A 22,944-nucleotide genomic window follows, 5' to 3' on the forward strand; every position below is an offset into this window, starting at 1 on the left:
ACGCATGCGCAGTCAACAGCACCAACTACAAAATACAAAATACCGGCGAGACTAATTACCTAGTTAGCCTTCCAATTTCTACTATTTACTATATAATACTAAATAAAGGCTATACAAATGAGTGGGGAAGCTGGACCAAGTAAGAAACCAATAACGTATAACTTCCATCCAGAATGGGAGGAGGACTTTTTTACACGATGTGATATTGGAAATGCATCTGTCTGATCAGCAAATCTACGATGGCTATTTCGAAGAAGGGAAATGTGGCAAAAGAGCGAAAACGTACGGCTGCAACGATAGCTTCTTATCGCGTCAGTCACGTTCTTGTTAAACACAAGAAGTCATTCAAAGACGGCGAAATTGTGAAAAAAGTTTCTCGAGGCTGCAGATTGCCTTTTTGATGACAGATCCACAGTGGCTGATGACACCTTGCAACCAGCTCCTACAGCCCTGACTATTAGAAACTAGCTGCCTCCTCCCAGTGCCAGGTATCCCACTAAGGTGGAGAAATGCATTTATTTCCTCCTTTCAAACTAGGGAACTACCTGTTTTGTATCTGGTTTACTTTTCTGTTTGTTGGATCAGTAGTTGGCTATGGTACTGCAGACTGGCTGTCAGTGTGTGAGTGAGAGAAAGTGAGTGTGTGTGTGTGTGTGTGTGTGTGTGTGTAAGAGAGTGAGAGAGAGGGAGAGAGAGGGGGAGAGAGAGGGAGGGTTTGTGCTATGGCTCACTATGCAGACTGGCAAATGTGTGTGTGTGTGTGTGTGTGTGTGTGTGTGTGTGTGTGTGTGTGTGTGTGTGTGTGAATGTGAATGTGAATGTGTGTGAGCGAGAATAGCAAAGAGGGAGGGTTTGTGATGGTCTTCTCCTGTGGCTGTGTGACAGAGAGAGGGAAAGTGTATTGTGAGTTTACTATGCAGGCTGGGAACTGTGTGTGTGTGTGTGTGTGTGTGTGTGTGTTTGTAGTACGTGCATGTACGTTTGCGATGTTGAAACTAGACTGGTAGATCTTGGCAGACTGGCTACTTGAAAAGTAGATCTTGGTTCCAAAAAGTGTGAGCACCCCTGGTTTAGGCAGTAGTACAAACTATACACAACACAGAGCGCGCATATATATCTGACCACAAGGTGGCGACTCTTAGGATAATCACAAAACAACACAACTTGCCATGAGTTACAAATGACTATGTTGAAAGACTAAATCAGCCTAACCCTTATGTGAGGCTGAGGCTAAAGGCTTTGAGAAGGACATGGAGGATGACTGAGGGGGTGTTGGAAAAGGCTGATGGGTAATTGGTTAACATCTAGAACAGGAAGTAGGGTTCCTACAAGTTTCAAGTAAAATGTAAGACCTTTTTATAGACCTCTTTGAATATAATTTTAGACCTATTCGCGACACCATATGATAGCTTTTTGTCATCCTCTAGGTGATGAAATTAGGGATTTCACTGCCATACAGACAAAAAAAATCTGAAGGATAATTAATATAAAATAAATAAGTCCCATAATTACTCAAAAGTAGTTGATTAATGTCCGCGTAAATAGATGTGGTCGGACTGATTTCCTTGCAGAATACGCTAATCTCATTTCTAAGACCGATCACCTAATTTTTAGACACGACTGAATAACTGAAATCTGACGCCTTTTTAGGCCTTATAAGCGGCTTGCTGGATTTTAGACTTTAAGGCTTTTTAAGACCAGCGCGGGAACCCTGAGGAAGGAAATGGGACATATGGGTTGACTCTCCTGAGGCAAAGTCCTTCAGAGGAAGAGAGCTCCTTCATCCCAAACTGTCACTGGAGACATCACTCAAACACATGGAGAGATGGGATACCGCAGATAAAGAAGCCAAGCAGATGGGAGGGCCCACACACATGTTGGGACTCATGTAGCTATTGTATATATTACCACTGGTTCATATACAATAACAGAGATTAGCGGGTCTGCATGTTCGTACAAAACTTGCACGATTATCAGGTTATTCGCAGGTTGTTTCTGTGCATCATTATGTGCACAAAGGAGAACCCAAGTCTGGAACTTGTGTGTACTGTGTATGCATGTGTTTACATTGCGCATGTGTGTACTGTACACTTACCTGTAGTAGCTCAAAGTAGTGCAAACAATGATAGACTGGGACCATCATAAGCTGCGGTAGGACATACTGGACAGCCTCCTTGAAGCCCTCTGCAATTGACTGTGAAGACAAAGACAGCAGAAGGACCATGAGCGGTTGGGAGAGGATTATAAACCCATGGGTACAGAGGACAGAGAGAAGGGGGGGGGTGATGAAAGGATGAACAGGGGACATGAGGAGGAGTGGACTTTGGTGGTCTGCAGGGTAACTTGAGTAAGGGTTGTCATAGTATCCCTTATAATCCCCAGCTCCCTAGATAGACGACACTTAATCAATACCCTACTACCCAGACTCCACATACTAGCTTCTACGTGGTCTGTGTGTGATGTGTGTGTGTGTGTGTGTGTGTGTGTGTGTGTGTTGGGGGGAGAGAGAGAGAGAGAAATGCACAAGCACGAGATACCTACACTGTACACAAACAAATGCAGATACTGAATGTTGTTCTCAACACTGGAAAATGAAAAGGACAGCAGCATCTTGACAGTGCAAGTCTCTGTTCCTCTTATGCTTAGACGCTGTTAGAAATGATTCATGGATGATGGCTTGTTAAAAAAAAGAAAAAAAAGAAGAAAGTCATGTTTTTCACAACATAATCCTTCATTCACTAAAAGGAGTGTAGAACAATCAATCTAAATGGAAACACGACATTGGGAATCCCACGCTGCAACAGGGCAGTAAGAACAACATGTACCCGTTTCAGAAAGGGTATTGAACCGACTGAACCCGAGCCGTGTTCTGTTGTCGTCTTAATTTACAGCTTATTTTCAACATGAAATGTGCCTCCAGCCAAGCCCCCCTCTCCAGGAGAAAAATGGCCTGCAGTGTAGCTGCCTGTTCTATTTTTAAAAGGCGATGTAATTTACCCACAATACCAGACGCTGCAGAGTGCAGTGGCTGAGTGCCTAACAGACACATCCCTCTGACAGAGAGAGGGAGGGAGGGAGGGAGGGAGGAAGGGAGGGAGGAACACAGTGAAGGGGATGAGACCAACAAAAAAAAAGACAGAAAAGGGAGAAAGGGGGGAGAGAGATGGAGACGATTGATATTTTATTTATAGTTGGAATAAAAAAGACAAAACCGGGTACGAGGAAATATAATTACCTAACGCATAAATGGGGTTAGAACAATACCAAACGGAGAAAGGAGGAGGAGGCAGGAGGCAGGCAACCATTACAACTCGAGCCTGTGGGACTTCATGGTATCAACTAACATGCATTGTTCTGAACTAACTAAACATCCACATGCATGCATCTTGCTGAGATAAGCCTTATTTCTCACTGGAAGCCAACAGGCAAACAGCTGCCAAAGACGTATCGGTTTGTGTCAAAACTGTGGATAATAACATGGGAACGAACCAACGTCAGCTTTACATTGGACAGGGGGGTGAGTTATGTTCCTGGTGTCCTGGCACCGGCGGCCATTAAAATAAACACCACCTACGGCCAATCAGGGTAGAGGATGGTGGTGTGGGGTCCTAGTGTTTATGTGGCTTGGGTGGAGAGAGGGTAATGGTAAACAGAGCAGCCCCAGCCTAGGAGCAGGCGGGACGGCTCACTACACAGACAGAGTCTAGGCTAGTACACAGACAGAGGGTAGGCTAGTACACAGACAGAGTCTAGGCTAGTACACAGACAGAGTCTAGGCTAGTACACAGACAGAGGGTAGGCTAGTACACAGACTAGAGTCTAGGCTAGTACACAGACTAGAGAGTAGGCTAGTACACAGACAGAGGACAGGCTAGTACACAGACAGAGTCTAGGCTAGTACACAGACAGAGTCTAGGCTAGTACACAGACAGAGTCTAGGCTAGTACACAGACAGAGTCTAGGCTAGTACACAGACAGAGGGTAGGCTAGTACACAGACTAGAGTCTAGGCTAGTACACAGACTAGAGAGTAGGCTAGTACACAGACAGTCTAGGCTAGTACACAGACAGAGTCTAGGCTAGTACACAGACAGTCTAGGCTAGTACACAGACAGAGAGTAGGCTAGTACACAGACAGTCTAGGCTAGTACACAGACAGAGGACAGGCTAGTACACAGACAGAGTCTAGGCTAGTACACAGACAGAGTCTAGGCTAGTACACAGACAGTCTAGGCTAGTACACACAGACAGAGTCTAGGCTAGTACACAGACAGAGACTAGGCTAGTACACAGACTAGAGTCTAGGCTAGTACATAGACAGAGTCTAGGCTAGTACACAGACAGTCTAGGCTAGTACACAGACAGAGGACAGGCTAGTACACAGACAGAGGACAGGCTAGTACACAGACAGAGTCTAGGCTAGTACACAGACAGTCTAGGCTAGTACACAGACAGAGTCTAGGCTAGTACACAGACAGAGACTAGGCTAGTACACAGACAGAGGATAGGCTAGTACACAGACAGAGTCTAGGCTAGTACACAGACAGAGACTAGGCTAGTACACAGACAGAGGATAGGCTAGTACACAGACAGAGTCTAGGCTAGTACACAGACAGAGTCTAGGCTAGTACACAGACAGAGACTAGGCTAGTACACAGACAGAGTCTAGGCTAGTACACAGACAGAGACTAGGCTAGTACACAGACAGAGACTAGGCTAGTACACAGACTAGAGTCTAGGCTAGTACACAGACAGTCTAGGCTAGTACACAGACAGAGTCTAGGCTAGTACACAGACAGAGTCTAGGCTAGTACACAGACAGAGTCTAGGCTAGTACACAGACAGAGACTAGGCTAGTACACAGACAGAGGATAGGCTAGTACACAGACAGAGGATAGGCTAGTACACAGACAGAGGATAGGCTAGTACACAGACAGTCTAGGCTAGTACACAGACAGAGACTAGGCTAGTACACAGACAGAGGATAGGCTAGTACACAGACAGAGGATAGGCTAGTACACAGACAGAGACTAGGCTAGTACACAGACAGAGTCTAGACTAGTACACAGACAGAGGATATGCTAGTACACAGACAGAGGAGAGGCTAGTACATAGACAGAGTATTCGGTTGTTAAGTCGTGACGTGTTTCCGGGTCCAAAGTTGGCTGAGGCGCTGTCTTCGAAATGCCTCAGTAATAATAATAATTCATTATATTTATATAGCGCTTTTCCGAGGCTCAAAGACGCTGAGAAATATGGGGAAAAACTGGAAAGTGCCGTGTCCCTTGTATGAATAGATCCGAGTCTAAAAAACGATTGAACTGTCATTCTACCGCTGTAGTACACTGGTACTATGGTGCAGGGAATTTCTGGTTTGGACCCGGAAATTGCTAAACGTCACTTGTGACGTCAGACTTAACAACCAAATAGGCTAGGGGCACCAGGGAGGGTTCACTACACAGACAGAGGATAGGCTAAGAGCACCAGCCCCCTCACAGGGACAGTCAGAAGGCTAAACATACACAGCACCATCCCTGGTCCCTGAAACTGTAGGAAAGTAAACAAGGGTACTTGTGTGTGTGACAGGGGGGGGCACTGATATCAGCTCATCTAGTCTACGTCCTGATTCAACCAAAGGGTCTTTGGTTAAAAAAAAAACTTCTGCAAATATTTGATATTCAAAGACACACAGCTGAGTGTAATCCAACGGTATTTTCTTGTGAGGAATGTCCAGATAAAACAATGCAGCGATGAATGAACTGTACACAGGAAGTGGAATTTGTCAAGTCATGCCCTTGACTGATATTGAGGAATACTACAGACACTGACTTAATCTGTGAAAGAGTGTAAAAGGGGAAGCTTATATGCCCACACACCATCTCTCTACATGCATTTCCCCTAGTCTGATCACCCAAAATGACCAAGAATATGCACCTTCATAAATCTAAACCCTTTTAGTTATTATAGCTATTAAGTAATTTTTTCTGAGTGGGGCAGTCCCACTCATATTTTTAATTGTGTTAGACAGATGTAGTGAAGACAGACAGGACAGTAAGGAGAAGAAGGGAGAGAGAGGGCATGTCAGCAGGGCATTGAACCGGATTCAAACCCATGCCGACGTGGGCATATGTGTGCACTCACTGTAGACCACGGTGCTAGACCACTGGACCACCTCAGGCCACTATATCTAAATCTTTAAAACCCAAGAAAATCTAATTAATATTTGTTCACACAAGAATCCCACTCTGGAACAAAAGGCAATAAAAAATCATCATGCACCATCCAAACCGTTGGATGACGACGTGAGCTCCAGGTTGAGAGCGACATCACGCCACTTGAACAGTTTCTTCCCCAAAGCCATAGCCCTTCTCAATAACTCCTGATCATTGTACCTTGCACTTTACATGTTCTTGCACTTAGTATTCATCAGTATTTATTCATAATATCCACTCATATTGGTACTGTATATTTTGTCTTGAGTATTGTCGTGTTGTCGTCTTGTTGTTGTATGTACTGTAGCTTGTTTAGCATGGTAGAATACCAAACCATGTTCCTAGTGCACTGCACATCGCGAATAAAGTTGAATGGAATGGAATGGAATGAGACACCCAGAGCGAGTCTCTCACCTGGAAGTAGAGGCCCACGGTGGGCCGGTTCATCAGGCTGCTGAAGTGCTCGTGGAACTGCCTGGAGAGGATGTCCTGGGACAGCGTCTCATAGGGGTCGAACGCCTGCTCCTGTCGCCACGGGAACAGAGGACAATTCTACTCAGTTACATGAGCAGGCTAGTGTCACTGGGGGGGTGGGGAGGTATGTAGAGCTAGGTGTGACAGCAGTCTAGTACCGTGTGGTGTGTGGCCCTAGTGGTGGTCAGTGGGTGGTACACACGGGACAGGGAGCTAAGGATAATATCATATAGAATAAGGAAGCAATTTACCATGAGAGGAAGGGGGTTGTGGACTCATTTACCACTGGTACAGGGTTGTGGCGCGAGGCAAAGCCGAGTAGGAAAACCCTGTACAGTGGTAAATGAGTCCACAACCCCCTTCGCCCTGGAATGGTAAATTGCTTTTCGACAACAGCCACCACATAATATAAAAATAAATACACAGTTGTAACATTAAATTCACGTATTTACAATCATTACTCGTTTCAGAATACATATATCCTTCCACCACAGAATATAGTCCCATAAACAAGATCCACGATTGCATTGTAGGTCAGCACAGGTGTTCTAGATAGATTGGGAGGCGCATTGATACTGGAAATGCGGTCTGAACTGTGGGGTGTTGGGATATTTACCATTGTTGCTAGCCAATCAGAATCCAGTATCCAAACATGCTGTTGTAGAATGTGATTTAGCTGATGCCTTTATCCAAAGCGACTTACAGTAAAGTGAATGCATACATCTATAGTATAATGTATATGCTCCTAGTGGGGCTAGCGCCATGCTCTTAACAGGTGAGCCACAGAGGACAACAGAGTGAATGGTGTAACTGTTTTGGATTTGGTAAGGTAAAGACAGGTGTAGGTAAATGGACTGCACTTACATAGCGCCTTATTCCAAAGCGCTTTACAATGGCCTCTCATTCACTCATTCACCCACACATTTACACACCAACTACGAGCCCGACGACGCTGCTGGATCCTGGATCTGTTTACCTGTGTGCAGGAAGAACAACAGACGGCGCAGGCGCCAGACCAGACTAGATGATCGTGGAGTGAAGATATTATCAAAGCGTACGCGATGCGACGGGTGATAAGCTACCATGCAAGGTGCCAGGCCGCTCATTGGGAGCAATTTGGGGTTCAGTGTCTTGCCCGAGGACACCTCGACATGTCGGCAGGAGGAGCTGAGCGGGGACTGAAACTCTGACCGTGTGATCGTTAGACACCCCGCTCTCTCTACCTCCGGGGTACCAGTTGTAAGGTCTCCATACCTCGGCCAGGTCCTCGAAGCAGCTGCCCACCAGAGGGTGGGGGCTGCCATCAGCGGTCATCTCCACCGCGTCCTCTATCAGGCCCAGCAGCTTCACTGTCAGCTCGTGGATGTCCAGGATGTTGCTGAAGATCACCTCAACATCCTGTAATGGGATGGGAGAGACATGAGTGCAGGGTTCCTACAAGTTTCAACAAGCCAAATTTAAGACCATTTTAAAGACCATTTTTAAGACCTCTTTGGATATAATTTTAGACCTATTCGCGACACCGTATGATAGCTTTTTGTCATCCTCGAGGTGATGAAATTAGGGATTTCACTGCCATACAGACAAAAAAGGAAGCGAATTGGCATTTTTTTGTTTCCAGCTTGATTAATTTCCATGTAAATAGATGTGGTTGGACTGATCTCATTTTTAAGACCTAGTGCCTAATTTTTTGACAGAATAACTGAAATGTAAGACCGTTTTAGGCCTTATGAATCGGATTGCTAGATTTTAGACTTTAAGGCTTTTTAAGACCAGCGCGGGAACCCTGCACATAGGTCTACTGTATTCTACATTGGTCCAAGGTCTAATCATTTAACCATAACACTTCTCTGACATCCTTCAAAAACCATCAGATATTTTTTGCAGTCGATTTAAAAAAAGGTTATTTTGGCAGGGAGCAGCAGATGTTGATTCTGTTACGCCTTAATTATGTGTTCAGCATTCCAGAGGGCCCATCTAGGTTACCCTCCTCACCCAGTTGATACCACTAACCACCCCAACCCCAAATATGCAGACCACAGCAACCCATAAAACAAAAATGCTTCACTCTCTCGCTCTTTAGCCCCCATGCAAATATCAAGCTATAAAGGTGATTTCAGCCCCTTTGTGGTTAAGTAGCAGCAGCAACAATAATCTACTTCATACATCTGAAAAGTCATGAGGACAAAAACAAACATGCGGGCATAAGACCTCTACAAAGTTTGTCAAGCTCCTGTGATGCTTAAGTAGGTGAGAACATTAGCCCAGGCATTTCACAGCAAGCTACTCCGCCCGGAGGAAGATTAGCTGCTAGCTGATTACAGCAATTGAGCTATAATCTTTAAATGTTCTTACTCTGGGATTTGGCTGCAAAAAGGGCTTTGATAAGTAGTCAAACAGCCATTATAGTTGACTGCTGCTGTTTGTTAGCTGGCAACATCAAGACTGATCCTGATCTCACCTGAGCTGTAAAGATCTTGTTGTTGGAGAGAAAGTGGTGGCGGAACACTTTGATGATGAGGTCCAGCTCTCGCAGGTACTGGCGCTCCTCGGCGATCTCTAGTCGGACCAGGTCGTCGTACGTGAGCTCCCCTGACGAAGACGGCTCCTCTGTGCACTGAGAAACGAGGCCTATGTCCTCATCCTGGTCGAACATGTCCATCAACACCTGCACCAGATACACACATACAGATCAACACATTAAAACAGCAGAGGCCTCAAACACTTTGGATTACAGTGGATTACATTGAAAGTGACACACACGCACGCACGCACGCACGCACGTTCCCCACCTTGTCTGCACACATCGATACTTTGATGTCTTGTTGGCTGATCTCATAGTGTCGGATGTTGCCAACATAGTTGCCCGCCAGTTTGAGGATGTCTGCTGATATGTACTCCACCACAGCCACGATGTACAGGGAGACGTGGTAGTCGATCTTATAGCCCAGGACCTCCTGTCGGGGGGGGGGGGGGGGGGGGGAACATGGGCAGGCAGGTGGAGGTTAAGAGAGAAAGAATGAATGTGGGGTCTTCTAAAGGAGGACAAATGAGTCCATAGACAGAAGTATAGAAAGTGTCGACGGTGGGGTGAGCTCTGAGCTCTACCTTGAGCAGGGGATGTATCTTGTCCACGGGGAGGAGTAAGGGGTTCCTTCTCTTGCGTTTCTCGATAGCAGACTGGGCGTCGGCGATGGCCCACTTGTCTATGGGGTGGGGGAAGGTCTTCTGTACGCGTTCCTGACGAGCGGGAGGAGAATAAAGCCCAAACTTTAGTTTAGTTACTTATACAGGGTTCCTACAAGTTTCAACAAGTAAAATGTAAGACCTTTTTAAGAACTCTTTTTTAAGAAATTAGGGATTTCACTGCCGTACAGACAAAAAAGGAAGCGAATTGGCATTTGTTTGGTTCCAGCTTGATTAATTTCTGCGTAAATAAATGTGGTCGGACTGATTTCCTTGCAGGATCTCATTTTTAAGACCTATTTTTAAATTAATAAACCATATTTTTGGACCGAATAACTGAAATTCTAGACCTTTTTAGGCCTTAGAATTTGGTTTGCTGGATTTGGGACTAAGGTTTTTTAAGACCAGCGTGGGAACCCTGTTATATCTCAAACACATTTCAACACAGATAATAAACACATTCTCAGCGCGTGTTCAGAAAGGCTTCAGCAGGTGTCATTTCAGATGAACGATGGTGTTGTGGTCGTGGGGCGTTACCTCCACATCCTGTACGGACCGAGGCTGGGCCACACACAGCATGTTCAGCAGTTGCAGGATCAGCTCCTCGATGTGCTGCAGTGCATCCTCCTTGGCTGAGAGGGTGGGATGGACCTGGAGCTGCACCTGGAGGGGCCATAACAGACAATGGTAAATGGACTGCACTTATATAGCGCCTTTTCTGCTCCAAAGCGCTTTACAACAACCTCTCATTCACCCATTCACACACACACACAAATGGCGGCAAGCTGCCATGCAAGGCGCTGGGCTGGCCCGCTCAATGGGAGCAATTTTGGGGTTCAGTGTCTTGCCCAAGGACACTTCGATATGTGGCCAGCCGGGGCTCGAACCGCTGATCTGCCAACCTTGTGATAATTAGACGGCGGCTCTTCCTCCTGCGCCACAGCCGCCCCTGAGATGCAGATAATATAGGAGGCAGAAGTTATAGCGGTGTACTATCCAAGACAGACATATCTTAAAACCTTGTAGTGACACAGCTGTGTCTGTTACGTCATCAAAACATGTGAGAATTACTGTACTTGCATTTATTTATTTATTTTCAGTCTCAGTTCCTGCTACTACAGACACATTAAAGATGATGTTGCATGGTGTTGTGCAATACAGACGGAGCTAAAAACAAACAATGACCACAAAATCAAAAGGCATGACGACATCACAGCCAAGTCACACACTAGACAGCAGCACGCACGTCTCACGAGATTTGCAACCTATTTTAGAAGAAGAGGTGGTGCTGGTCTATTCTTGACGGGCTGTCTTTCACAACCGTGCTCCCGGGGGAAGAGACAGAGTGAAAGGAGAGGTGTGGCTTGGATATACGGAGCAGGGGAGAGGTGTGTCTTGGATATACAGCCAGGGGAGAGGTGTGTCTTGGATACAAGAGCCAGGGGAGAGGTGTGACTAGTCAGGTGGGAGGCTGGGTGGAAAGAGGAGCCTCCTCCCTCTATCTTGTCGTCATCAGGGCTGTGTCCTATCAATGGAATGCCGTCTGTTCAGGTACTATTATGGGACTGCTGGCAGAGTACAAAAAAAACGCTGTGGGAAAAAAGAGAGTGGTTGAAGCCAGAGAGAGAGAGAGAGAGAGAGAGAGAGAGAGAGAGAGAGAGAGAGAGAGAGAGAGAGAGAGAGAGAGAGAGACACGCACGCGCACGATGGAATTACCCTGGCATATAGTAAAGCGAACACTATTATGACTAAACGTTGCCCCCGGCAACAAGTGGAATGTGTGATGACAGTTTAAAGGTTAAAGGTCAGGGCTGACCAGGCCTCAGGTGTTCTTGTGCTCTCTGGGTCACAGTGACAGTGATGGACAGGGCATCACTCTCCCCCAAGTGACAGAAATAAATAGGCTACATCTTTGGACTGAATTTGCAACCTTTTGTCTGTAACCACCAGACCAGACAATCATTGCTCATTGCTACACATACTTTAAAATAAGAAGTCACACTAAAATAATTTTCTCATGTGTAGCCTAAAACTGTGATTGACAATACTGTAACAGCCTAACTACAGTAGGCTATTCGGGTCTAACTGAAAATCTAAGCAGAAGCAGAAGATGGAAGTCTCTGTCAGCCTCAAAAGCACTTGTCCGAATTCCACATGACACCAAATTCCACATGACACAAGGCGTTATGAGTCACCACAGAAACTACGGGGGTTTCCCTTGATTCCATTGACAAAACCGTTGGACAGTTTCATCAACTGTTCTCTATCAGGGTTCCTACAAGTTTCAGTCAAATTTAAGACCTTTTTAGTCCTTTTTTTAGACCTCTTTGAATATAATTGTAGACCTATTCGCGACACCAAGTGATAGCTTTTTGTCATCCTCGAGGTGATGAAATTAGGGATTTCACTGCCATACAGACAAAAAAAGTCTGAAGGATAATAAATATAAAATAAATAAGTCCCATAATTACTTAAAAGTAAATGTATTAACATTAACAGTTAACTGTAGAAAGTCACTTCAACGTGAAGAGAACAAAGTGCACAAAAGCTTCCTTGCAGGAAAAAGCTAATCTCATTTTTAAGACCTAGCACCTAATTTTTTGGACCGATTTTTAGAAATCCTTACATTTAAGACCTTTTTAGGCCTTATACATCAGATTGCTGGATTGTAGCCTTTAAGGCTTTTTAAGACCAGCGCGGGAACCCTGTCTATTTTACAAAACTCCAAGAATGAGGTAGAAAGGGTAAATGAAATAGATAAAAGTGCCCAAATACCACTGTTTATTACTGTCCCCCAGACCAGTCCTGTGACATCACACTGAGCGTGAATGTGATCCCCTGAGTTGTATTTCACGAAGCTGAATCTCACTCTTATTTTCTTGTATATGAAAAAAAGCGACAATTGAAGATGGGTTCTTCTTGCAGGTCGTTATTTTTAGCAAGTTAGCATGCCAGCTCACTGGTTTTGTAAATTATCCCCCTGGGCATGCACTTGAACATACCACAACAACATGAGTCAAACCAATAAGCACAAACAAAGAATCAGTTGTTGCTGCTAATTCAAATAGATTCTGTTGACACACTTACTCATCTGACACAACATGATGTGCAGATGAGCTGTTCTCAAATAGATAACTAACTACTCTGTCTGCCCAAGACCGTCTGTGTCAGAGAAAGAGATGATGTCAACCTGTAATGGTGAGGAACATCCAATGCAGGGTCTGACAGGAGATGACCAGCATCTGACTCTCTCAGGGTTCCTACAAGTTTCAACACGTCAAATTTAAGACCTTTTTAGACCCCTTTCTTTTTCTTTTTTTTGACCGCTTTGAATACAATTTTAGACCTATTCGCGACACCATATAGCTTTTTGTCATCCTCGAGGTGATGAAATTAGGGATTTCACTGCAATACAGACAAAAAAAGGAAGTGAATTGGTATTTTTCGCGTAAATCCCCTTGCAGGATCTCGTTTTTAAGACCTAGCGCCTCATTTTTAGACCGAATAACTGAAATATAAGACCTTTTTAGGCCTTGTAGATCGGATTGCTGGATTTAAGACTTAACAGCTTTTTTAGGCCAGCGCGGGAACCCTGTCTACCATCTAAACTGGAAACGGTGAGGAGATCAGGTGCATCATGTAGCTACAGGCTACTCTAGCTGGTGCTGGGGCAACCATAGCCCTATTGATGGGTGTGTGTGTACTGTGTAGGCCTAGGCCTAATACCATTGGAGGTATTCAGAGAGCAAACCAGTGGAAAAGGACTGAAGTTGAAAATGTGACATATGGTTTAAGGGGGAGCTTTTCCCGAGGTGGGAAAAACAATAAGCAGAAACAGAAGAGAGAGACTGAATCACATACGAGTCAGTGCAACTGTGTGTACCATGAAGAGATAAAGGAGATGTATGCTTTCATACACATCCCCCTGGCCCGGGCTGGAGGTGTACGGTTTCCTGGTTCATCTCCATTAAGGCCGTGCTAGCTGGTGTACAGGGACTCCCAGCGCTCTCTTGCTCACTTTCTCTTTTTCCCTTCCTCCCTCCCTCCCTCTCTCTCTCTCTCTCTCTCTCTCTCTCTCTCTCTCTACCACACAGAGAGCAGTGCACTCCAGGGACGCGGGATCATAGCAGTAGACAGAGATATTGATGTGGTGTACAAGCAGGCAGCAGCAGTCTCCTTTAAAAGCCACATGCAGACTGGAGTAGAAGGCCTAAGCCACACTAGGAGGGTACTGGTCGGAGGACTGCAGTAGGACTCAGGGTAGAGTAGATTCCACAGTTATGAAATAGGACACGAGGAGTTGCGTGAATTAATGCGTGTTTGACCCCCCGTCATGGATGCTTGGGTCATTTATTCACACTCAATTCAGAGACTGTAGTGTGTAAATAGTGAGCATACGGTACAGTAAGGCTTAGAGCTACAGCCTTTTGTCAAGCAAGTGGTCAGTGGAGCTAGCATTAGAATAAAGTAAAGGATGGAGTGTTAGTGTTAATGCAGGGTTAACATGTTAAATTCAATTGATTTTTTTTTCTTCTCCTGGCCAAGAGTGTGTAGTGGGGCTACACCATGCAGGCTCAGGTTGCAGGTAATGTGGACATGTGTGGAGGAGGGGTGGGTTGTTATTAAATCCAAGGATATGTCACTGTTTGTGATTCAGAGCATGACATCATCTACCATTACAATCAGACTGTCTGGGGAATCACAGGGCAGGACTCTAACACCACACATTCTGTGTGTGTGTGTGTATGTACGTCTGTGTGTGTGTGTGCGCGTGTGTGCACATCTCTCTCTCACACACACACACACACAAACACACACACACACACACACACACAATAGCGAGTCCTCTTTTATACATGATGACCTAAGTCTGACCTGACCCTGTGAAACAGACTTGCTGTTGGAGCCTGCTGTTTCTGTCTCTCTGTGCTCTGTGTGAGGAGGATTATTAGTGTGGTGTTGATGGAGGAGATGATGGGCTTATGGAAGGGCGGGACGCGCGGAGCCTCAGATTAATCAGGCCCCCTCCGCGATCGCTCCTCTCTGGGCAGGTGCACAGGAAGTGTGTGCCGTTACAGAGCACATCCTGTCCCGTCAGCAGACGGACCTCATCAGAGAGAGAGAAAGATGCCCACCGACAGCGTGCCGTGTCTGACACCGCGGGTGTCCAAGCACGTGTCTGACAGAAAAACAAAGAAAAACAAAAGGGTCCACTTCTCTGGTAAATGGACTGACTTATATATAGCACCTTATTCTAAAGAGCTTTACAACGGCCTCTCAATCCACCCATTCACACACACATACACAGATTCACACACCGATGGCGGCCAAGCTGCCATGCAAGGCGCCGGCCGGCCGGCCCGCTCATTGGGAGCAATTTGGGGTTCAGTCAGTGTCTTGCCCAAGGACACTTCGACATGTGGCCAGCCGGGGGGCTTGAACCACCGATCTGCCAACCTTGCGATCATTAGACACCGGCTCTACCTCACTGAGACACAGCCGCCCCACACTTCTGTGTTCTGAGCTCACTCTCTCTCTCGGTTGAGCCTGTTACCTCAGACGAGCACCGTGAGCTCACCGTCCTCCGTCGCGCTCCTCTCACTCAACATGGCAACGGAATGAAACCGTAGAGCCGTGGCCTGACTGGCCTCTCTCTCCCCACGCAAGTGAAACAGCAGACCTGGAGAATGCACAGTTATTATTAACAGCAGTGTGTCACTGGCTCAATGACGCTCTCACAGAGCACCAGGCACGAGCCGGAGGCATCAGGAATAGCTGGGACACCACCGTGGACCCGCCGCCACTGAGAAATGTCACAGTGCACGTCACACGTACGGTCCGCAGAGAGAGAGAAACACAGACATACATGGGCAGACGCGCACGCATGCACGAATGCACACAATCTACTCTAGTGGTGCATGCCAGCTGCACTATACAGGTGAACATAGAGAGAAGATGCTTCTCTTTTAGGGAGCTAGCCTATCAATGAGGTGATCTAGCTCGTAGAAAAAAACATGCTAATAGTATGTCATGTAAATGTAAACATGCTAATAGTATGTAATGTAAATGGGCCCCAAGTTCTCAATTCCTTCTGTCCATGAACCCCCCTACTCTCTGGACAGCTGTGTGAAAAAAAAAAAAAAGAAAAAAAAAAAGTGAGTCACTGTTAGTCAAAACCATAACAAACATCTCCTGCGTCAACCTCTGACAGGCTTTCCCTAAGGCAGTTGTGTAACGTGTTGAGACAGTGAAACACCACCACAACCCACCACCTGCTCTCAGTTTCACCTGATTCACAACAACCTCACCAGCTCCATACAGTATCTCTACTGCAAAGTCCCACATATTACTGTATAAAACACCACGGACTGAGCTGTTTATCATGTTGATTAGTCTGACAACAGCGACAGGCTGTACCCAAACATAACAACTTGGAAACTTATCGCTCCGCTGTGCACTGCGACAAAGCTCTGCCACTTGTGTGTAACAGTGTCCCTCTCTTAACCAACAAGTGGTTCTTAAAAGCAAGAGGAGTGACATCGGGACACGACGTACAATCCTACAAATAGACACAAACCCATAAAAAACCTCTGGGCCTTTTGAAGTCTGGCCGAAAAGGAGTCGCTTGTACATGGTCAAATATGTCTGCGACGTCATCAAGGTCGTATGGCTTTTGTAATATTAGGCCTACTGCCTAATTACGGCGCAAAAAAGGAACATTCATCATTTGTGAAATTGGGGAAAAACTGAAGTTAAAACACAAGAATAGGAACCTGCCCTGTGGCTGTGGGTGAAATCATGTAAATAAGGAGTCATGTATAAAAATAAACCCACTCTGCAAGATCCATCCACTCTATGGTATATGGTAAATGGGCTGCACTTATATAGCGCCTTTACAACGGCCTCTCATTCACCCATTCACACACACATTCACACACCAATGGCGGCAAGCTGCCATGCAAGGCGCTGGCCTGCTCACTGGGAGCAATTTTGGGGTTCAGTGTCTTGCCCAAGGACACTTCGACATGTGGCCAGCCGGGGCTCAACCGCTGATCTGCCAACCTTGTGATCATTAGACGGCGACTCTACCTCCTGCGCCACAGCCGGCCCTACTCTACTAAGAACTTAAATGAGTAGACAGACAGGCAGAGGCCAGCATAATCCTTCTACATACACAAAACAAAGACTGGTGTGGGCCCCCTTGAGGTACAATCCACCAAGACAATGAGCTGTGGTGATACACTTGAAATCTTAGGTCATGTTCTCACATGAAAGTCTGAATCAGGACCCGGAGCAAGTGGATGAGTTTGCAACATTGTTGCATAAATTAATTTCTCTGATTTGCGTTCTCACAGCCCTTTATGTAGCCTAAACGAAGTAACATACGCAATCGAAGCAACAGACGTGGTAGTTGATTGGTCAGAAAATTTGGAAATTGCCCCGTTCATCCCGCTCTTATTCAAATCAACACGCATGATGCGCTGTTGTTTTCCTATGGACAGCCTCGAGCAGCGTTCTCACCAAAAGCGAAGCGAAGCAAAGTGATGGATGCGTTGTTTCTAACCAAAGCGAAACCACCCTTTTTAAGCGGAGCATCCGTTGGTTCTTTGCTGAGGGAGCGACTTCGAATGCGCATTCTCACTGCTCCAAACGACGCAGAGCAAAGCGAACTTTATCCTAAACTCTGTATCAAGTGAAGCAAATGTTCTAGTGAGAACACACCTTTAGTAGGCTAGCAGTAAGATTATTAAGTCCAATGTCGGTGACGGGCGAACGATGGGGAAGCTCGTCCCAGGGTGTCAGCAGGTGAAGATGTGACCACCACCCTTTGTTGTGTCCTAACTAAGCATCACTCAAGTGAAAGCCTGAAATAACTTAAGCCTATCATCCTTAAAAGACATGATTTTGCCTCTCTGAGCCCTGAGAGAGAGGTTGTGCTTTATGCTAACTACCTTTGCATGTCACAACAATATTGACAATAAAATCTAAATCGCATGTTTCTTGGTGACAAAAAGATCTCTGTGGGATTAGAATAAACCAAAATGGGATATAAAAAATGAAAACGGCAAAACTACAGAGAGACTATTGTTTATTCAGCTGGGCTACAAGTCTACATGGGTCACAGGTTCAAATGAGTGAGAGTGAGGGCCAGAAAGAGAGACAGCAGCGACAGATAAAAGACCATCAGCCCAACACACACAGTGACAGACAGAAAGACAGATTAAGAAACGTAGAGAAAAGTAAAGGTTATTGGCTACTAAGGAAACATAACATCCTAGGTCAAATGTTTCCCGCCTCTTTAAGCTTCAATTAAGTTTGTGAAAATCAAGTTGGTCCTATTTAGAGAAGGGGAAACCCAACATCACTCCACAACCAAACAACAGCTGCTCAATCAGGAGAGACCCCTGGACAAGGCGTTAACTAACTACACTTACAAATTAAGCAAATATGAAGTACAGTGCATTACAAATGGCAACCCGAAGCTTTCTGTTTTCAAACCAACAAACATGGAAGTGCATCAGAGTCCTCAGCGGGTCTCTCATATTAGGCCTACTGTCATCTACAGGTCATGAGAATGACATGAGGGAAAACAAAAAGAAGAAGAACCCTGGCTAGAATAAAATCCCCTATGAACCTACTGCCCCTGATGGTAAAAATACTATCAATATGTTCAATACACCACCCCTACTTCCTCAAAACAAAGTGGGAGGAAGACATTTATGGGTACCAGGGTTGAGTGGGACTATTGAGAAACATTAGGCTACACACAACGGCCAGGCAAGACGCAGACAACGATTATAAATGTGAACAACGGCTTGAGTAAAATGGATAATATCATGAGCTACGGGGGGGGCAGAATGCCTTACAGCCTTGTATACCAGGCAAATTCAACATGGTATGGGAAACTGTCAAAGGGCCATCACTGCTATGACCTCACTCGTGTGGCCGAGATAAGCCCATGTCTATGTCTGGATATGAATGAGTAAACGTGTCCTCCTGGAGATGCTGCAAAATCGAGTCGTCCCCCCCCCATAATAAATATATAACTTGAGAGACTCACCATTTTGTGTACATACATACATTCGTAATAACAACAACCGATCGTCCTGATCAGATCAGATCAGATGCACAATGTATCAGGCTGTGTCCATCTTATGTTATAATAAAAGTATCAGGTCATGACAGGAGGGAACATATCAAAGTGTTACATCAGGGCTGCTCGATCACAGTCCTCTCTGCTGTGCTGTAGTGATATTACCTTTCGCAACGCTTGCACGAAGAGGCCTCGCCATTTGTGGCTGTTCTCGTCACTTGAGAAGTCGTAGATCTGCTGCGGCTGCATGGCTGCTGCGGCTCCTGACTACGCCGTGGTCCGGGCTGGGCCGTCAGCATCGGCCCCAGAGAGTCCTGGTGGGGGGGGGGGTCAGTCCAGAGGCACGGGGGGGAGAAGGGAGCTTGACCAATACAAACAGGGACACTCAACCATACACCAACCAAGTTTAGGAGTCCGAGCAAGGTTTAGTAGTAGTAATAGCTTTGGGGGGAAAAGCCAAGGCACATGTAGCTATTCCTGCAAAAAAAAAAAAAGCTACAGCTAACCACCCACTATTTGAATGTCAGATTTGTGTAGAAAGAAGAACTGCCTGGCCCTGCTAACTTGGCAAGGCAACCCACTTGTTAGCCAGCTAACTTATGCTAGCCATCTCAATGATGGGTTGGGTTGGCATGCTAGCTAGCTAGCTAATTGTGCAGCTAGCTCGCCTGGGTACGCTAATTAGCTAGCCTGCTGCTGTCAGGTCGGGCTCAGCCTGGGAGGGAGGAAGCTCAGCTAGCTAATAAACAAGTTGGCCGCTGCTGCTCCTAGCCAGCTAGCTCGTTAGCTAGCTGTGCTGTGTGGCTAACTTAGCTTGGCTATCTGTCTCTAAACTAAAGACAAACAATAAAAACGTCAACGTTCACCCTAAGCTCGGTGTCATGACGATGAGTCAATAAACTTACTAGATGAACACTTTCCGTGGTGACCCTATTCTGGCTCTATCGCGCAGGTTGGAGATGTTTCTGGTAACGCCGAGCGGCTGGCTGCGAGCACATCTGTATGCAGAGAGAGGCTGCCTGGCTGTCTGGCCTTGGTGCTGCTGCTGCTGCACTCCGACTTATGTTGTGGCACCAGACTCCTCATTCAATATCCAAAGAAGGGAGCCGTTCCTCCTCTGCTGTTTACTTCCCAAAACGTCATGATATTTTTGTTCCGCTTCGGTTAATTGCGCACAACAGGAGCAACAATCCCGCCAGCTAGGATAGTCCGACGCATGTTTTGTAAAGCCACACGTTGAGATGTGTGTTTGTTATCGTTGGTGGTGTTTCGTGTCCCTGTCTAGATTCCCAACTCTACGTCCGTGTGTGTGTGTGTGTGTGTGTGTGTGCTGGCCCAGAATCTCGGCCCCTCACTTTGGCGTCCTGCGTAGACAGCTCGCTCTCTCACTGCGTCTGCGTCAGGCCGAGGGAGGGAGGGTTTGCCTTTTTTTCTTTCTTTCTTTTCTTTTTTTTCTTTTCTTTTTTTTTCTTTTTTTCTTTTTCTTTTTTTCTTTTCTTTTTTTTGCAATAGTGCATGTCAAAAGTCTATGGTGCAAGTCAGAAGTCTATGGTGCAAGTTGGTCAAATGAAGACAGTTATATATATATATGTGTGTTACGTACATGTGGGAAAACTAGGGTTAGGGTTAGGTGCTAGGGTGCTACGGTTAAGGTTAAGGTTAGGGTTAGGGGTAGAGATAGGATTAGGGTTAGTTTTAGACATGCCAGCATGTACCAAATCGACGTAGCACCTAACCCTAAACCCTAGTTTTCCCACATGTACCGTATTCGCACATGTACCGTAACATATATATATAAAAAAGAATATATATATATATATATATATTTTAAAAGGTTTAGCTTCAGTTTACTTCCAATATTATCGCAATTTAAAAAAATAAAATCAGTTTTGTGGCATTGTAATTTCTGCAAAGCAACAGATTCAGACAGTTAACCAGGTGGTTACAACACAGTTACTCCGGTGGTTACAACACGGTTACACGGTTAACCAGGTGGTTACAACACGGTTAACCAGGTGGTTACAACACGGTTAACCAGGTGGTTACAACACGGTTAACCAGGTGGTTACGACACGGTTACACGGTTAACCAGGTGGTTACAACACGGTTACTCAGATGGTTACAACACGGTTACTCAGGTGGTTACAACACGGTTACTCAGGTGGTTACAACACGGTTAACCAGGTGGTTACACACGGTTAACCAGGTGGTTACAACACGGTTAACCAGGTGGTTACTCAGGTGGTTACAACACGGTTACACGGTTAACCAGGTGGTTACAACACGGTTAACCAAGTGGTTACAACACGGTTAACCAGGTGGTTACTCAGGTGGTTACAACACGGTTACACGGTTAACCAGGTGGTTACGACACGGTTAACCACGGTTACTCAAGTTTAGAAATAAGAAGACCCTGCCCCCAGGTGGACATAAAGTCCCTTGCTAACGTGTCAGTGTGTCAGTGTCAATCTGACAACAATTTGACAACCATCTTACTCACAATTACATACAGTGGGGAGAACAAGTATTTGATACACTGCTGATTTTGCAGGTTTTCCCACTTAGAAAGAATGTAGAGGTCTGTAATTTTTATCATAGGTACACTTCAACTGTGAGAGACGGAATCTAAAACAAAAATCCAGAAAATCACATTGTATGACTTTTAAATAATTAATTTGCATTTTATTGTATGAAATAAGTATTTGATCACCTACCAACCAGTAATAATTCCGGCTCTCACAGACCTGTTAGTTTTTCTTTAAGAAGCCCTCCTATTCTCCACTCATTACCTGTATTAACTGCACCTGTTTGAACTCGTTACCTTTATAAAAGACACCTCTCCACACACTCAATCAATCAGACCCCAACCTCTCCACAATGGGCAAGACCAAAGAGCTTTCTAAGGACATCAGGGACAAAATTGTAGACCTGCACAAGGCTGGGATGGGCTACAGGACAATAGGGAAGCAGCTTGGTGAGAAGGCAACAACTGTTGGCGCAATTATTAGAAAATGGAAGAAATTTAAGATGACGGTCAATCTCCCTCGGTCTGGGGCTCCATGCAAGATCTCACCTCGTGGGGCATCAATGATCATAAGAAAGGTGAGGGATCAGCCCAGAACTACACAGCAGAACCTGGTCAATGACCTGAAGAGAGCTGGGACCACAGTCTCAAAGAAAACTATCAGTAACACACTACGCCGTCAGGGATTAAAATCCTGTAGCGCACGCAAGGTCCCCCTGCTCAAGCCAGCGCATGTCCAGGCCCGTCTGAGGTTTGCCAATGATCATCTGGATGATCCAGAGGAGGAATGGGAGAAGGTCATGTGGTCTGATGAGACCAAAATAGAGCTTTTTGGCATAAACTCCACTCGCTGTGTTTGGAGGAAGAAGAAGGATGAGTACAACCCCAAGAACACCATCCCAACCGTGGAATGGAATGGACTTTATTTGTCATTGCTACAGTACAGGTACCAAACAACGAAATTTAGGAGGGGTGGCTCCCCTGGTGTTAGGAAAGGGGAAAAAAAAACACATTTTAGAAAAAGCATAAAATCACAAGAAGGTAAGGAGCTGGTTTACATAGATAAAGGCTATGTACACAATCCACTGTACTATACTGCACAGATAGTCAACTAGGGTTGTCATATTGCACAAAAGTATTTTTTCACGTTATTTTAAAGTGTCACAGTTTGCAGGCTTGAAATGTACATGTTTGTGCCTCAGCACTAGCTGCCATACAATCCGTCCGGACTGTCCTGGGCCCAGAAATTAGGCCTTTGCTGTGTTCAGGGCCTTGACGGCCCTGTGGTAGAAGCAGTTCTTCAGTCTGTTTGTCTTAGCGGCCGGGGTCCTGTACCTCCTATTCGAGGGCAGCCTGATAAAGTGTTCGTGCCCAGGGTGGGTCGGGTCCCTGGAGATCTTGGAGGCCTTCCTGAGACAGCGTGTGTTGTACAGCTCTTCCAGAGAGGGGAAGGGG

At 45.7% G+C, this 22,944-nt stretch overlaps 1 protein-coding gene across 2 annotated transcripts in view; it reads right to left on the bottom strand.

The window, feature by feature from the left end:
- Positions 1-19,214, bottom strand: part of sos2 (son of sevenless homolog 2) — a gene marked incomplete at its 5' end in the record, with an annotated part of 31,760 nt that extends 12,546 nt beyond the window's left edge. For both annotated transcript variants that reach the window (XM_080544970.1, XM_080544969.1), the window contains 8 exons: positions 2,096-2,194; positions 6,626-6,736; positions 7,940-8,083; positions 9,147-9,353; positions 9,478-9,642; positions 9,794-9,925; positions 10,409-10,534; positions 19,131-19,214. In XM_080544970.1, coding sequence (XP_080401096.1) covers positions 2,096-2,194; positions 6,626-6,736; positions 7,940-8,083; positions 9,147-9,353; positions 9,478-9,642; positions 9,794-9,925; positions 10,409-10,534; positions 19,131-19,214 — 1,068 coding nt within the window. The remainder of the gene's footprint in view (positions 1-2,095; positions 2,195-6,625; positions 6,737-7,939; positions 8,084-9,146; positions 9,354-9,477; positions 9,643-9,793; positions 9,926-10,408; positions 10,535-19,130) is intronic.
- Between the last annotated feature and the right edge of the window lie 3,730 nt (positions 19,215-22,944).

Source organism: Nansenia antarctica, assembly GCF_963989245.1.
Source record: "Nansenia antarctica genome assembly, chromosome: 1".
In the NCBI taxonomy this organism is placed as follows: domain Eukaryota; kingdom Metazoa; phylum Chordata; class Actinopteri; order Argentiniformes; family Microstomatidae; genus Nansenia; species Nansenia antarctica.